Here is an 18,160-nt window from a genome sequence, read left to right on the forward strand (position 1 = left end):
GCAATCACAGAAAGAGAACATGCTTTGATTTAACTGGAAGACTCAGAGAGTGGAGAATGAATATTCCCACAGCCTTTTTCAGAAAGATCTGACTTCAGTGTAAATAAATTAGATTTTCTCTATGTAACTTACTTCTACAGGCTCAGTCAAATGAATGATACCTAATAATGAAAATATTTTCATAACCCCGTTAACTTATTTGACTTTTTGATTTGAGTTAGAATCAACTGAATACCAATACAATGAAGTCATATTGCTGTGGCAGGTCTAAATGTCATTCATCAAAGAGGAGAGTAAGACGCCCAGTTTTTTTTAGTTTCTACTTAGAATGAGCTTAGAGAAGAGTCACTTATCTATTTCCTGACCAAATAGGTCATTGGGCAGGAAGTCACCTTTTCTGAAAAACCAGTAAGCAGATTCCTTCTGCGTTAAGTTTCACATAAATGGCATAATGATCATTTATGCCAACCCTCTTTTAGGAATGCTTGAAAGTCGTAAGACATGAGACCACTGACTTTTGTAATTGAAAATAAAGTTACAAATTTATGACTGACAGCTTCCCCACCTCCCTTTCTTCAGTTCTCTCTTAGGCTATGCCCATCACCTATATCCACCCTTCGGTTGTTTTCCTGTATTTGAGGTTCTGTTATGTAAAATAACTTTCCAATCCTGACCAGATTTGTAACCCTCCCCACCTCCCGACCAGAGAGGGTCAGTTCTAGGCCACCTGGTTTGCATGAATTCAGCTCCTGAACCAGTTGATCCAGGTTAAATAACTTGCCATGCCAGAGCATGCTTTTTCTTTCTGGAAACCCCTTGCCCTGGGTTATCACTTTACATCAGAATTGACAAGCCAAGTGTGGAGTCTGAGTGATGTGCAGAGTTCAAATGAGTGATAGGATGCTCACAACATGCCTCTGTCAGTGTCTTCAGGTGGGCCTGGCACTTCTAGGGTGGCAGACTAGCAGACTATTTGACATAATGATCTTGGAGAAAGCTCATTGAAGTAGTAGTTAAAATTCAGCCTACTTTTGAATCCTGGCTCTGTTGTTAACCAACATGTGACCTTGGGAACATTACTTAATCTCTCATAGCCTCAGTCTGTCAATAGGGGATGATAATATTACCTGCCTTATAGGGTGGTTGTAAGAATCAAAAAGAATGTAACTAGGATATGAAGTTCAAACAAGATGTAAGCCCTCCTCATATAAAGGGCTTACCTGGTACCTTGTGTACAGTACTCACAAAATATTGCCTTTTATTATCATTAACTTTCAAGGCCTTGCTTTTATGGTGACTTAAGTTTGTAAGTCCTGAAAATATATCTCCTCAAGCTTGTTCACGCAGGCTTTCATTAGAAACGTCTCTGTGGTCATTCATGCTCATGCCCTTTATTTAGGATCTCAGCCTATCTGTCCAGAAAAACAGATAAATATATTTTATACTGTTTTTATTGATTTAGAAACATGAAGCTCTTTAAATATGTCTAATGGCCATTTGCAGCTCTGACCTCTGAAAACATCCTCTAGATCTGGGAAATTTTTCAGTTTTATTGCCAGAATTTTTATTGCCCAATTTTTATTTGGGGGGGGATGCTTAACTAACTAGTAACTCCTAGTTATTCACATGTCACTTTTCCTTGGCAAACTTTAAAACTTGATCTCACTTTATCCTACTCACTTAGTAGACAACTAAGCAACAAGCTTCTAGAGTTTGCTTGAAAACTGTAAGCCTATTAATTTAGCTTAAGCAAAATAATTAAGAATGTAAATCTGCTGCTATAGCAAGAATACAACATTTCAAGCTTAAGTAGGAATAGTTTATTTTACAAGTATTTATTAAGCATTCTCTGTGTCTCAGAACATGTATTAAGTAGTTCAGGCATACAAACCTAAATCAGACATGGATTTAACCCTCTTCAAAAACATATTAGGGTTTCTAAGAAAAGTATACAAGTTTTACACCACAAGTTAGAAAATGGCAGTAAAGGGGCCTCCCCGGTGGCGCAGCGGTTGAGCGCTGGGTTGCGAAGCTGCCCGCGGCCTCTGCGGCGCCGGTTCGATCCCCGGCTGCTCCCCGGCCACCGGAGGAGGGTCCCACATGGCGCGCAGACCTCTCCTGCCGCCCGCTGCTCCCCTCAGCAGTGTACTTCGGTCCTTCTGCCTGCTCTGCTCCCCGCTCTGGCTCTGGTGAATTCTCTCACCCTCCCGCGCTTCTGACTGTACCCAGTGCATGTATAAAAAAACAAAACAAACAAACAGACCAGCAAACAAATAAATAAAAGCATGCCTCTATACAAAGAAAAAAAAAAAAAAAAAGAAAAGAAAATGGCAGTAAAATTAGACCATAAAAGAAAGTATTCTGGGAATTGAGAGAGGAAAGACACTATTTTGGGGATGACCAGGGAAGTCACATGTAGAAGGTATTGAAAACAATGTGTAGACACAGGCATTCCATGAGTGGAGGGGCCTTGGGAAAGTAGTTATTAAATTGGAGCAAAATCTGTATGAATTGGAATGGAAGGAAGAGTACAGAAAGGAGGCTAGAAAAGGTGGACTCAAAGATTGAACACCAGTCTTAGGAATTTAGAACTCTTTGAGGGCACTCAGGGGTCATGGAAAATTTTTAAGCATGCTCATCATAGTGGGTAATAGGGTAATATGCATAGCTATGTGTCTGGGAAGGTTACTTAGGTAGTAGTATACATGATGGACCTTCACAGGGAGAAAATGAGAGTGGCAGAGTTCCAAAGAGATAGCATTCATCCCCAGGTGGAAGCTCATATGGGTCTGATCTAAGGTTGGGGTAGGAGGGATGGAGGATAGGGAATGGATGGATGTTGGTGAGATTTTACAGTTTAATCAACAAAGCTTTTTAATTTATTAGATGTATAGAGCATAAGAAAAGTTTTAAAATGAGTGGCATTTCACATTAAATTAGCTGGTTGACCAAAGGAAGGGGCAAAGAAGGAGAAATAAGTTAATAAATAAGAATAAGAAATAAGTTCATATGGGTAGATATGGACTTGATTGGAAGATAGTGAATTTATGATGCTAATATTCATTATGTCAGACTTGTAATTCTTGTCTTTGAGAATGGATGACAGGAGCCGAGGCAAGTCAAAGGTTGAGGCAGAGGTTTAGAAATCATCCACATGGGGGTGTTGTCCTTGTCAACAGCAAGGCCATCCCATATGGAGCAGACCTTGCAAGCTTGGTGGAAATGAGTCATAGTTGGCTCACAAGCATGTTTGTGTGTTTTTAAATTTTAAAAACGAAGCCAACGTTTAAAATCAAGAGATTGTACTTAAAATATTGATTCCTGGCTTCTTTTTTAATAATCAAAAGATCTGGCTAACCATGAACTCATCCTGCCACATGACAACAGTTAATGTAACTGGACAGGCTCTGCCCCCTTGAGAGGGTGGATGAATTTGCCAATTCACCTTGTCTCCCCTACCCCCCATCAACTCCTAACACTAATATTAACAAAAGTTGATTGAAGATTGTCTGGGACTGGGGCCAGGAAAGAGGGACTGGGTGTTTATGGCCCAGAGGGATGGGATTTCTTTTGGAGTTAAAGAAATGTTCTGAAGTTGTTGTGGCAATGGTCAAACAACTCTGAATAGAGTGGGTCCTTGAATATCATTTAGTTCAACATCATTTTATTTTAATATTGGTGAGAAAAAATAAAATTTCCCTGCTGAGGCCACCGTGGAGTTTGCCTAGTCTCCCCAGTCTGCATGGATTTTCCTTGGGCCCTCTGGTTTCTTCCCATATCCCAAAGCCATGCATGTTGGCAGGTTTAATTTCTCTCTGAGTGTGTTTGTATGTGTATGAGAGCTCCCTTGATGGCAGGGCATTCTCTCCAGGGTTGGATTCTACCTTGTGTCTTAAGGGGCCAGGGTAAGCTCTGGCTGCCCGCGACCCTGAACTGAAGCACATTGGAGAATGAATAAATGAATGACTGAATGAATATAAATTATTGTTTAGTAGAAGTATTTCTGGCCTTTATTTAGACCTTTGGTGATTAGTCTAGGACCAGAAATATGCTATAGGAACTTAACTCTTCAATTTGCCTATGATAAAATTGGTTTCACTGAAGTTGTAATTTCCAAGAACCTATCAATGATGTTAAGTAAGGACTTAATGTATAGTAAAAGCTGTTGAATTGTACATTTTAATGGATGGATTGTATGATATATGAATTATCTCAATAAGGCTATTTTTCAACAATGTGAAAAAAGAAAAAGAATCAGTAGCTGTTACCCTTTGCAGTGTTGGTTTTCTTGTGGCAGAAAATATTTCTGTTAATGTGTCATTATCAGAAAGGGGAAAATGAAAGGTAGACTGAAATGATTATGTATTTCAAGAAAAATGGCAGCAACTGTATCTCTTTGTGATAGTAAAGAATTTCTTCATGTTAAAATGTTAACATCTGACCTCTTTCTAGGCACTAAAAAGGCATTTGGTATTAGGAAAATACTTGGTCTTGGACACCTCTCTGAGGTCTATGCATAAATAAGAAGAGAGAGAAGAAAAGCAGAAGAGGCAAAGGAGTATTCGGTATGGTAAAATGAGAAGTAGAAAAGGCCAGTGTATAAGATGCCAAAGAAGAGAGAAGCTGGGAGGTTTCTGGAGATCATCTGATGAGAATTTAGAGAGATGGCATGAGAGACAGTTACAGGTGCAAGATGACATTGCTAAGGACAAGTATTTTATTCTCAGGAGCAGAGGACTGCTGGAGGATGTTAAGTAAGGAAATGACATGATCAGATCAGAGTAGTCTAAATTGTTTTCACATTAATTCGAATCTAATTTGAAGTATGTATATGATAAATCAAGGTTACCCCCAATTTTGTTCTTTCCTGTGCTAACTTCTCCCTCAACCTGAAGTCCCCAAGCTTGTTGAGGTATGTGTTACTGATTTCCATATAATTCATTCCTGTACCTGCCTAAGTCAGAGGAAATTATGGTGTTTTCTAACCCAGGGATTCTCAACCTTGGCACTATTATGTTTTGGGTGAGATCATTCTTTGTGGGGGGTGGAGAGAAGGCTGTCCTGTGCTATAGGGTCTTTAGCAGCATCACCAGCCTCGACTCTCTAGATGCCTATAGTACCCCCACTTTGACATTGCCAGGAAAAGAAGACCAATTCTATTCCACACTGAGGGGTGAAAATCTGATGAAACAGCGAGTGGAAAACAAATGAGAAACCCAAGGTTCATTTTGCTTTCGCTGATTCAGTAGACCTCAGCCCCATGTACTTCCTCTCCTCACTGAAGAGCAAGGCAGACTAAATGTGCCCAGTGCCCCTTAAGACTGGAATTCTAAGGTGGGCACAGGAGTATGGAGGAGACCATAGGGTAAGCTAGATATGAGAGTGGGGACTGGCTTCTAAATGGCAGCATGATGAGTCACCTCTAAGGAGGAAGAAGAGGAGCAGAGCAGGAATGGTTGCTGCTACTGAGGCCAAGAGGGCTCAGTGAAGCTCTGGAGATGAGAGATGGTAGCTGAAGGGCAATGTGGAGTAGACTAGAAACTTGGATAAAGTTTACCTCAGATCCTCCCCTTATCGGAAAGTCTTAGAAAGTAAAAGAATGTTTCTCATGGGATAAGGATGTCTAATACACATTAGATATGAAGTGGTGAGGTCTTGCAGATTCCTCCGCTGGGTGTGTATGTGCAGGCTTGGAAGGGCAAGGGGATTTTATATGCATTTGCTACCACTTCAATATTGATAAGGAAAATTGAGTTAAGGCTCTTATCAGGCTAAAAAAGTCTTACAACTCTATTACACTAAGACTGTTTCATGACCAGTTCTTATGCTATGTACGTAGTAGCTATGCCTTTCTGCCATGGATGTTGAGTGGCTTGATTTATTATTAGCAAAGGCTCCAGGCTTTGTGGATTTATAATTTAACCCCTTGTGGATTTATAATTCTGTTATCTTCTAGCCCAGTAGTGGTCACTTTTTCTGAGGCTGAAGGAAACACATCCTGTTTTTTATTTTTAGCCCTTATGTTCCTTAATTCTTCTCCTACCTCTCTAGTTCATCTACTTTTGTGCTAATGAACTGAGCCCCCCAAGTAGTCCCTAAGAATGAGCGATGACTGTTCTCTTGTTTATGTAAAGCTCCATCAAAAGAAAAGGCATCCATGAACAAGCCTTTGCCCTGTTTTATTTCAGACACTTCTGGATCCAGCTGTGTGACAGCTGCTCTAGGAAACACCTGGAGTCACAGTGTGAACACCCGACTGATTCTTCAGAACCTTGATTCAGAAAGGAGACAGGTGAGGACTTGGAGTGCTTTCTGACTGTCAAGGGCAGAGAAAAAGGTGTACCTTACAATCTGAGTTTTGATCTTTGAAGACATTGGCAATGTTGTCCTGAACCAGCACTGGCAAGGAGTGGGTAAAGTAACCAACCTTTCTGCCCGCCCTGACAGCCATTAAGGTAAAGTGGGAAGACAAGTCACACATGACAAACGTATATACTCCCCGGACAGTGAGCATAGTACTTGTCAGTGACTTGTAAGTGACCAAGGTCGACACCTCTAGGGATCTCCAACTCTCCATCTCTAGCAGGTGAATGATCTTTTCACTTAGCTGGTACTTGTTGAGGACTAGATCATTTGTGTGCAAACCAAATGGCAGTGGCCCTGAGTTAGCATGCTTTGAAAACCTCAGGCCAAATAGAGCCTGCCAAGTAAATTAACTATTCCCAGATCCTGGGAACTTTTGTATTAAATCATAAGCCTGGTGGGTAAGTTTCTGAATGATGCTAGAAAGACCTCCAAAAAGGTGACCTCTTCTTGAGTTCCCTACTCACGGTTTCTGTACTGGCAGTGAGTGAGAATTTCTCCCTCCTATTCAGAAAAGTTGCTTTCTATCCCTTTCTTAATTTTCCCTCCCCCCTCCAAAGAAAGGAGCAGTCTGACCCCTTTGTAAGATGTTTCATAATTAAGAGATTTACTTTTTCTATGTCTGACCTTACCTTGATCCTGCTGTGTGGACCAGGTTCTATCCTGACCTCTCCTGCAAGCAGGAAGAAGACAGAGTGATTATTCTGATTTGTTGGATGGGGCAGAATTTCAGAAGCCAGATTTGCCCATCTTGCTAGATATAGAACAAATTATTAATTAAATAGGCATGAGTTACCATGTTGGTGGTCCTTTCTGGGGGAGTCAGTGGGAAGCGAGTTGTTGCCCTTTACCTGCATTAGGTAAACTGGCTCTCTTTCAAGGAGTCAGGAATCATCAAAAACAGACACGAGCCTTTGCCTGTTCCAGACATAACTTTCCAAGTGCCCTTGGTAACAGACCAGAGGATTCTTCTTGGTTTGCTTGGCACTGTGTAAATAACATTCCTGCTTGATGATCGAGTCAGCCATGTTCTGAGAAGATGGAGCTGCTTGTTTTCATTTAGGGAAACATTCTTAAAGTTTCAGGCCCTGGCGTGCTCATTACCTCAGTGATACCTTTTTCCTGATGATTCAAGTATCCTGGATCTGAATCTATCACTTCCCTCTTCAGCGAACACATCCAAAAATATTCCTATCAGACCTAATGACCTTATATTTGTACCATAGGTAGTTACACTAAATAAACCCTATTTCAGCTATTAGGGATATGATTAAGGATTGTCAAGCACTGTGACTCTATCTGAAGAAGCAACATTCCTTGTGAATCAGTACTGATTCATTCATTTTTGGAGGTCCTTAACCTCACTCCTTGAACACTTGTAGTTTATCCGTTTTAGATGTTAGATGGCACACACTGAATTTGTGATTCAGTCTATTACATATGGTATTATGGATATTAAGCTCCCAGTCCTAGTTTTACCTCTACTAGTTAGCATTTACAAATAAAGAAGTTAGAGCCACACTTTTCTTTTCCTTTTGTTTTGATAAATTAATCTGGCATTTTCCTTTGTTAGTGTTAGCTGGTAATGGCCTAGGGGATTCATGCTGGGTGTTGTTTTTTTCTTTTCTTTTCTTTTCTTTTTTTTTTTGGCTCTTTGTTATCAGAGAGTTTTGGTGGCTCTCAGTTTTTGGCGCATATGGTCCAATGCAAGCCACTCGTCACAAGTAGAAACAGGAGCAAGGCGCAGATGGATCTGTGAGGCAGTTCATCAGCTCATATCCTGTTAGATGGGTCAGTAGTGTTGTCTTAATCTACAAAGGACAACTTGTTACTATCATTACTAACCAATCAAGAGCAGACTTAAAATGCTTTTGAATCGTATTATCAAATGATAATTAGAAATGTAAGTAAAACATGACCAGCATTAAAATAGCCACCTAGATAAGACAATTTACATGTAATTCATCTCTAGACATGTGCATGCCAGTGGGGACTAGTTGTTAAATTGTGGCCTTAATAACTAAGATGAAGTTTGATCTAGAAAACATGTCTCTGTTAGGTGGCCTTGTCTTGCCTTAGCAGAGAGTCCTTAGTGATTCTCTGAGCTTTTCTAGGGGTCTGTTCATGACAAACTAGAGAAGTCATATGAAGGTAAACCTTTTCTGGGATGTATGCACAAAACAATAATTTATAGCCAGCCTTTAAAGTAATTGCACCCAATAATGCTTCCTTTAGCACTGTTTGGTAGGAGCACATGTATGGAGCACTGGCCACTTGGAGAAGATCACTGGGTATAACTCCCCCCTCTCCATAACCAATGCACAAGCAGAGCTGCTCTACCAAGGGATCAAGGTTATGGAATGAGGATTATGTTTTATCCCATTTCCATGACATTGAGCTCTATACCGGGGCTCTTGAATATGAGGCTTAGTCTGAGATCACAGGGCTAGAAGGGGATCAGGTCAAGCTGGGCAGATCTGCGAGCTGATTAGCCTAAGAGCTGCATTGTATAGTCCAAGGAAAGGGGTCCTCCCTGGCTGATTACTTTCTTTACACCCTGGAAACTTTGTGAAATTATATAACCAAAAAAAGAAATCTCCTTATCAGGGCGCAAGCCAAGTTAATGCTCTTGTTTATTCTGCTCAGCGTTTGCAAAAACCCTCTTAAGAAGCTGGGAAACATTTTCTTTTGGACTAATTTAGCTTTTTTTCCATTTGAGTTTTATTTACTCTTTCCTACTCTGCTATAATTCTGTCCCACCCATTCTGGAACATTTTTATTCTTACCAAAGACATGTCTTTAGAGTAGAATTTAAATGGCCTCAATTAGGGTTTTTTTTTTTTTTAATAATCAAAACTATGTTTTGGTTCACCACACATATGGATGGGATGCAAAGAAAGAGAAGGCATAGTTTCTGCCTTCAAGGTTCTTCTGACCTAGTATGAAAGATGATATATGTATTCACAAATAATCAAAATTTAATATAGAACAAACGAATACTGAGATCCTGTCACAAGACAGTATTTGAATTGCTATCTAATGAGTGGTTAAAATAATAACTGCTTTGAATCCAAAAGAAAACAAACTCACTAGAGACACATTAATCTTTTCATGAGAAGATGGGACTGAGTATCACTTTAAATCAGTGTTTCTCAAGCCTGGCTGCACTTTAAACGCATCATGGAGACTGAAATAGTGACCTCAGGGCCGCACCCTGACCAATGACATCAAACTGCCTTAAATAGATACAATTAGGTGAGTGAGAAAGGAAAGGGATGATGTTGGGTTGAGGGCGGATGGCAGAAGAACATACAGGGCATGTGACATGTTCAGAAGACACAGGGTGCTTTTGCCTCGGAACAAGGAGAGGGTTTGCAAGTCATTCGCTGTGTGAACCTTTCTTTAATCACCTTTCCTCTGTTCCTTCTGTGGAAGACACCACAGATTCTAAAAATGAGGAAGTCAGTGCCCTCTAGTTGCTCATGCTCTCCTTGGAGAAACAGATGAATATGCAAACAGTACGAGCTGCCCCAGCACCACAAATCTAGAGAGCAGAGAGGAGACGAGGGCCCTTCTGCCAGGACATTCTGAGGCTAGAAGGAGGTAGCAGCACACAGAACGGGTCAGCTCACTCAGTAACCAGTATATCGGATGAGGGACCCCAAAAGCCAGAGCGAGGTGGTGACATTTAAAAGAATGATGGAGGGCCTCCCTCGTGGCGCAGCGGTTGAGCGCTGGGTTGTGAAGCTGCCCGCAGCCTCTGCAGCACCAGTTCGATCCCCGGCTGCTCCCCGGCCACCGGAGGAGGGTCCCACATGGCGCGCAGACCTCTCCTGCCGCCCGCTGCTCCCCACAGCAGTGTACTTCGGTCCTTCTGCCTGCTATGCTCCCCGCTCTGGCTCTGGTGAATTCTCTCACCCTCCCGCACTTCTGACTGTACCCAGTGCTTGTATAAATAAATAAACAAATAAATCTCTAAAATAAATAAATAAAAGAATGATGGAGAAACTTGATGAAGGGTCATACTATTTCTCATCAAATCTTCCTACACACCTCACATGGGATTATATAAGATTTTAAGTGCCTTGAAAGGAGTAATCAAATAAATTCATCCCAACTAAGCTTCACACACACACTTATACCCATGAGATAAAAATTATGACTCTCATTTCAACACACTGAAGAAATGATTTTCACATAGGAGGTTTATTTAAACAGACTTTATAATAGTAGTTTCATCTATTTAGAAGGCACACTTAAGTTTCAGAACACTTGAGGGAAGACCCCACAGTACCTAGCAAATTGTTGGTAGCACCAATAATAGAACTCTAGCTCCTAACCCTTACTTGAATCCTTAGGCTATCTTTAAAATTCCAGGTTATATTGAAGCTTGAAAGTATTTAGTGTTTCCTTCTTGATCAAATATTTCTTCTCTCAGTAGTCACTTTGTATTTTAAAAGACTGACAGGCCATCCCTGTGGAGACTTACTGACACCCCAGCCTTAATCGGTCCCTCTCTTTCCTCTGGCCGACAATTGCACCTAGCATTTGTCTCTATTCTTGCATGTGGGATATCAGAATTAGGAACCCCTGAGTGACTAAATCTTATTTGTGTACCCTCAGAGGCAAGGATAATGCTTGACACATACCTAATACATTTATTTTGAAAGAAAGAAAAGGAAACAAACACCTTGTATCCATATGTGAACCTGGTTGAGGAGGACATACTGTCTATTTAGAATCGCTCTTCCCCACAGGCATCGAGTTTCGCAATCCTTCAAAGCACTAGAAGTGATCGTTTAAAAAGGTTAGCATCAAAACTTGACAATGATGAGCAGATACTGGTGTAAAAGTACTAGAATACTAACTTCAGAAATGCCTTTTTGCAGAACCAGCCTGCTGGGAGCTATGGGAGACTGGGAGCCAGGCGTCCTTTGAAGTCCTAGTTGGAATTTCTTTGTGTTAGCAAGCCAGGGCCCTGAACGGGAAGGCAAGGCAGAGTGAGCGAGGGCTCTGCAGTCCTCTCAGGAGCAGGCAGCCTGGAGACTTTGGCTGAGGGGAAGGGAAGGAATCTTTGTAGCCATCTTCCACAAGTCTTAAGTTCTCCTCCAGGCGGTTGGAAAGGCTTGGGGAGAATGAGTAACTAAAGAAAAGATGATAGATCTTTCTCCCAGCTATATGGAAGGGAAGCATTAGAGAGAGAATGGCAGGCATTTGTCCATATTCACCCAGAGAAAGACAGTGGAGATGATGTTTAACCTGAGTCATAGTTTGCATCCCAACTCCCAGGTTCCTTCAGAGAGGAAGTCAGATTCATTCCCTTTGTAAAATGGCCCCAGGTCATTGTATTTGTTTTCTTATTTCCTATCCCAGCTCATCTGCTGTCTTTAGGCAAGGAGAATTCTTGTTTTTGTTATTTTTTTGTTGGCTTTTTTTTTTTTTTTGTATGTGTGACTACATCCAGCCAGAGGAGAAGTTTGGCTGTGCGACAGGGGTGGAAGAAATTTCTTTTTAAGCATAAATGTCTGCGGAAATAGCAAAGGGAACATAGACTCCTAGCCAAGTACATTGCCTGGGGTATAAATGCTCCTCCCTTTTCAGAACTGCTCAAGTGTGAAATATAACCCCCTCCCACACTCTCCTCTGTCAGAAGTGCTCTAGCAGGTACTGAGCAGACTGGGAAAATGTACAAAAGGGGACCCAGAATGGTGACTTTTAAAACGATTCTGTTTTCACATCTCCAGGCAAATAATTAAAATCTGAGGAAATCTTACATGTAGCTAACGCAGCAGCAAATGAGTACAGTGAGCTCTAGGACTCACAGAGGTAAATCATCCAAAGTATCAGTATCTTCCCCACCATCTACAAAAAAACAAACTCCATCTGGTGCTCTTTGAAAAAAGTCAAAATCCCCAAAAGTCAGATACCCCAAAATCACTGCTTCTAAATGGGCTCCAGTAGAGAACACTCCCCCTTGAAGAGGTTCCATCGGAAACTGACAATTAAAAAAACATCAGTACAGTTGTCCCTGTGCGGGAGGTCCTCTTGCAGATGCTTTGACTTCAGTAGACACAGACCTTTGCTAAGGGGGAGAGCCAGTTTTTCTTAGGAGATTTTGAGTCACACAGAGTCAATAAAAGTTCAGATCCAACCAGAACAAAACAAGAGTGGGAGAACCAGCACCGGGGTTTTAAACGTCATTTTTCATTCAAGTAGACGTAAAATTATTACGACCATTTCAAAAAGCAGGCCATATCTGTGAAATGAGAACACTTCTGTATTGAACACATTTGTATTTATGGAAGACTTAGTGCTTGGCCTCATAGCTCTCTCTGAGGGTCATGATCTTCCTCCATCAGGGACTCAGTCACCTAGCTCTCCCAAGAGTCTTTAGGTAAATTCCTTTTATTGAGCCACTCATTTCACCCATGTTTTATCACTTCTGTCATTCTCCTCAAGCTCTGACTAGGTTTATGTTTATATATAGGCTGTCCCCTTATGCCGTGACCCTCTCAGGTCTAACTAGCTATGTAAACCAGGCCAAATACATAGATGAAAGATTTCTAGAAGAATCTCAGCTGTTGCAGGAAGTAGGAGAGACATAGGGTTCTGGAACCAAACTGAAGACCTCCTTATCTAAGGGAGAGAGGCTGGGAAACAGCTCAGAGAGTCCTTGGATAAGGCAGAGTGACCTAAGAGTCGAGGTCACTGAGATGTATTTGGCTCATTTGAGAATGAAGGTTGGACGGGATGTTTGATTTTAGCTTTGGTTGGTTAGCAATGAGTGAGAAGAAAATGAGGCAATAATTTTGGTTAGGAAAAACAAAAGAGATGGACTTAATATCTGCATAAACTATGAACTGGTTTGCAAATGAAGCAGCACTTTCATTAGCACACACATGGAGCATATGACGGTGTCCCATCTGAGATGCCTCCTAGACGTCATCTTACCAGTGATTCTCAGCTACCATGAGCTGAAATCACAGGGGCTAACAATGAAGACTCCCTGCCCCACCCCTGGCACCCATTTGAGGAGGCAGGTGATTCTCACAGGGATGAGCTCCACACCCACTCTCTTCCCAACATCTCCACTTTACAGATGGGGGTAAGCAGCTGAGTTGAGGTTAAGTGACTCACTCAGGGTCACACAACTAGAAGTAGAAAGAAATTGCACTGGAATTCAATTCTGCTACTTCCTAATCAGCTGCTGTTTTCACTTTGGTGTGCTGATTTTTAATAGAAAAAACTGAGCTAGACAGCCCCCAAGCCCAATCAAATTATTGAGTTTGTAGGCAATGTGATATTTATATCCTTTTTGCCTTTCTGTGGTTCATAAAAAGGTTCTACAGAACTTTGAAGAAAAATATCTTGAGAAGATGCCTTCCCTCCTACCCCACATTGCGATGAATCACAAGATAAAAGTCAGCATTTTAAATTCTTGGGCCCAGACATTTGAATTAGTGACTTTTTCCATGTTGAACTTCACAGTGAGCTTGGACTTCCCAAATGAAGCTCCCCGCCATGCCTGGAAAATGAAGAGGGATTTAACTGGTGTTGCAAAGGTTTGGGAGAACTGGAATTTTCTGGTCTTTGGTTGGTCTGGTCTTCTCAGCATGGGAGAAGCTTAGTGGTTACCATATTTTTGAGTCATCATTGTCTTATTTTGAAAAGCCAGAGTTGGAAGAACTGAGATAAACGGAGGCAGCCTGTGTGGGGACTTATTTCCTGTTCTCTTGGGGTCCCAGGTAAGGTCATGAAAAGCATCCGTGCACCCCTCTATGTTCAAGGCAACACCAGTTAAATCCCTCTTCATTTTCCAGACATAGCAGGGAGTTGGTCTTTACTGAGCTGCCACAGCCCGGGCGTCATGGTGGACTCTCCACGTGTGTTATTTCCTTTAACCCAACAACCCGTCAGCACACATTTTATCATCTCCTTTTCACAAAAAAAGAAATTGGGCCAAGAGGACAAATAACTTGTTTGCACTGGTAGAATAAAGATTTGAAACCACGTTTGTTTAACTTCAGAGTCTACATTCTTTTTGCTATACCATATTGTCTGACATATAGGCATTTTTCTTTAATTTAGGAATATAATGAGGTGCTAGAAAATGAAGCTTTGACTGAGTGATGATTCTTTTGGCTTGCAATGAATGGTTCCTTAATATCTTTCTCTCCGATTTTTTCCCCAAGGATGACTAGATCTGGAATGCCACTTAGCTTACCTCCAGTGCTTACTGAATTGGAACAGCACCCCCCACCCCCACTCAGGGGCAAGGGCATTAGGAAGATGATGAGCTGCTTCTTGCTTTTTTCTCTGGCTCTTGACATTATTTGGCTTCGAAATACTCCTGGCATGTGACTGTGATTCAGAATGCTCTTTGCCCTGTCTGTGTGTGTGATTTAAAAAACAAAGCTTGTCACATTTGTGGTCAAAGCAGTCCAGCTTGGAGAATTCTTGTGCTGGGGGAGTATGCCTGCTGTGAGGTGGGGTACTCCCTGGGCCTGTGGTCTCTGTTTCTTTCCAGGAGTCCACAGTGGCTGTGAATCACAGCATGACACAGTGCTGGTTTGCATTTCCACTTGATTGGGACAATGGGTGGGATGGGACTCCGGGTTCTTCAGGTCCTTCCAAAAATGGTTTATAAAATTAGGTGTAGGAGAATGGGAAGCAGACAAAGGATTTACATGATGGAGGTGTGAGGGAAAATGAATCAAATATGTCTCTAGCATTCGGTTTGAATTTACGTGAGTCTGATTATGTTACCATAACATTTTATGATATGCTAAACAAAACCCAGTGCATGACTGGTTGTCAATTACAGTACAAATCATTGTGCTTTCCTGATTTCTGCTGCTCTAAATAATTTGGAGTTTTTAGTTAAGATAGACGACATACTGACATACTCCTTCCTTCCTTCAACCTGCCTCTTTCCTGCTGCCCCTCTCTCCACACCCTACCCCCATAGCCTTCCCTGGATTTTTAAATCAGTCAATGGTTCCTGGCAACTGCCTTAGCGTTCAAATGCTTGAAGCAGAGATTTTTCCACAGAGGGTCTCTTTCTGAAAGTTTCCCTTCTTGGTTTGGCAGAGCCTAGGAGTTCTGGCATCTAGGACAAAGAGCGTGTGTGCTTGAGTCTTGGACCCTTGTTTTATTGTTACCAAAGGGACTGTGATTTTGAGAACACCTTTAGAGAGCCAAGCTACAGTGACTCTGCCCCTCTGCCTATTTTCTGAATCCTCAACTCAGAATTGGCAATGAGAGATTGAACTATAATTATGATCCACGTGTCTTTAAGCAACAGAATTCTCTGGGTGTTGAACCTTCTGAAAGGGGAACATCATTAGAAACCTTAAAATGGTAAAACTGAGCTATCTGGGTGGTACTGAGAACAAATCACCCAAAGCCCCACACCCCTGGCCCTACTGCTTTGCTCAGTCTACCCTGCAAATTGAGAATTTCCTTTGTGCCAAATACTCTGCTAAGTGCTCTGTAGGCATTTTCTTGTTCAAGCCTCACAGCTACCTTATGAGAGAGATATTGCCAAGTATAGTTTATAGACGAGTACACTGAGGTTTACAGAGCTTTAAAAACATTGCTCTGAATCACATGATTTCTAAGAGTCCCTTCCCTTCCCATACACATATGTACACCCCTCTACTACACCCCTGAGTTCTTAACCATTATCAGCTAGTGAGTCCCATGCTGATATAAGCTTATTCATGTATGCTGCTTGAAATTAACAAGAAAATCTCTCCATTCACCCATTGTGGTATGGTCATCTTCAGTGGTTGTACCATGTGGAATGAGTCATTACCTCGAGAGAGCTTTTTCTGTGTCTGTTAAACAATTCTTATTCATTTTCCATGACAGCATGACTCTAGGTGGCAACAGAACTCTCTTGAAGAAGACTGAGTTCCATGAGACATGGGCCTGTGAATCTCACCATCCAGTCAGGGGAAGATCTGGCCCTTCTTCCCGCAACTTCTGTCCTTTCCAGTCAATATCTTTTCCATGATCTGATTTTAACTTCAATATGTTACCATTTACCATCAGAGCAGAAAAGGAGAGTATCTGTGGAAATCTGCCCACAGTGGGGACAGACTCATCGTCCCCCGCTCCACCTGCCATCCATGGTCCCTGTGGTGATAACCTGTAGCACCCAAAAGGTACAGTGGTGCACACCATAGACACCCTCCCCTCATGGATACTACATAATGACTGCTATACCTAATCTCTGTCCCTTTACTTTCTCCTTGTGATGTCACTTCCCCCACATAGGCATCGATTTTATGGTTGATCCTGCCCTAGTTTCCTGTTTTCCAAAAGTATTATCCCAGCACCCTGATGAAGATTCAGTCAATTTCTAGTGAAACTGGAAAGCTCTGGAAGCTCTCTGTTCTCTTATAGGTGCCTCCTTAAATCACTAAGCTTCAGTAGATCCAATGTGACCTCCAACCCTTCAAACCTGTGCTTATTACCAAACTGTCCTCTCTTATTTGTGGCTATTTATACAGCATTTTCTCCAGACACACAGTCCTATACTGACTATGCATTGGAATGTTAAGCTGTTCTTTGTGACTTAGCTCCAGTTTCTTCTTTCTGATCCTAGTGTTGCCTTTTAATGCCCTCTCCCCAATATTCCCTGGTAGGCCTTGTTCCAAGATTCCCGTGACTGGCTCTGTGAAGTCTGTCAGCATCTGATCCCATTGACTCAAGAAGAACCAATCCTTCTCAGGAACCAGCCTATAGTCTTGGTTTAAATTACAAAGCAGGAATTTCTACCAAATCTCTACGATCCCTCTGCATAGAGGGTCTACTACATGTTGTGGTTTTCAAAGTCCAAGTATTTTCAAAGAAAATCCACTGAGACGAGTTGGTTGAGTAAATGCCATAGGTAGTATCTATGAAATCTTGGTCATTTTTTTTTCATCTTCTAAAAATATAATATTTTTCCTCAATTAAGGAGTGGTATACATTACAGCTTAAAACATTTAGCAATAAATCTTCTAGGGACTGTAATTGTAATAATAGTCCTTTGTGCTCTAACCGTAGACATGGATCCTCTCATAACTCTTCTATTTTTATCATAACTAGACCAGTAAGTATTCTTTGTGTTAGGTACTCCCTTTTCCTTCCATACTTTCCTCCCTCCCTCCTCTTTTTCTTCCTTTAAATCTTTTCTGGAGAGATACCTGTGCCAAATTCTGGGAATAGGAAGTCAATAAAGCCCAGTTCCTGCCCTTGAAGAGCCATACTAGCAGAGGGAAGACATGGGATAAATACTGGGTTGTCAGAAAAGTCATGACACATTTTTTGAATAGAAAAAAAATGCATCATGACCTTTCCTACAACCTAATACAAGTAGGTTTTGAGGGAACTGCAACAGAGTAGAGTGTGGGACCCAGTGCAGGGGTGGCCACATTCTCAGCAGGGAAGGCAGGGAAGGATTTAAAGGAAGGTATCATGTTTCAGATTAGACTTAGTGTATCAAAGGTGTATCAGTATTTTCTGGGAAGATGGAGTAGGAGGCTGCAGAAGCTATGTCTACGGTTAGAGCACAAAGAACTATTATTACAATTACAGTCCCTAGAAGATTTATTGCTAAACGTTTTAAGCTGTAATGTATGCCTTTCCTCAATTGAACTAATAGTCCTGGGTGGGAACTGCAAAAGGTCCTTCAAATTTTGTGCTACTGGGGAGGGTTTGTGGGTGTCTGTACAATGGGTGGGGACAGGGAGGAAACAGAACCTGTAGTTCAAACAAGGATTTTAAGGCAGGAAAATGCAACACAAAT

At 41.6% G+C, this 18,160-nt stretch overlaps 1 protein-coding gene across 1 annotated transcript in view; it reads left to right on the forward strand.

Moving 5' to 3' along the window:
- Positions 1 to 18,160, forward strand: part of RAD51B (RAD51 paralog B) — a gene marked incomplete at both ends in the record, with an annotated part of 653,574 nt that overhangs the window by 475,001 nt on the left and 160,413 nt on the right. The window contains one exon of the mRNA XM_084240286.1: positions 6,189 to 6,292. Within this exon, the coding sequence (XP_084096412.1) occupies positions 6,189 to 6,292 (104 nt within the window). The remainder of the gene's footprint in view (positions 1 to 6,188; positions 6,293 to 18,160) is intronic.

Source organism: Talpa europaea (genome assembly GCF_964194135.1).
Source record: "Talpa europaea genome assembly, chromosome: 8".
Classification (NCBI taxonomy): Eukaryota; Metazoa; Chordata; class Mammalia; order Eulipotyphla; family Talpidae; genus Talpa; species Talpa europaea.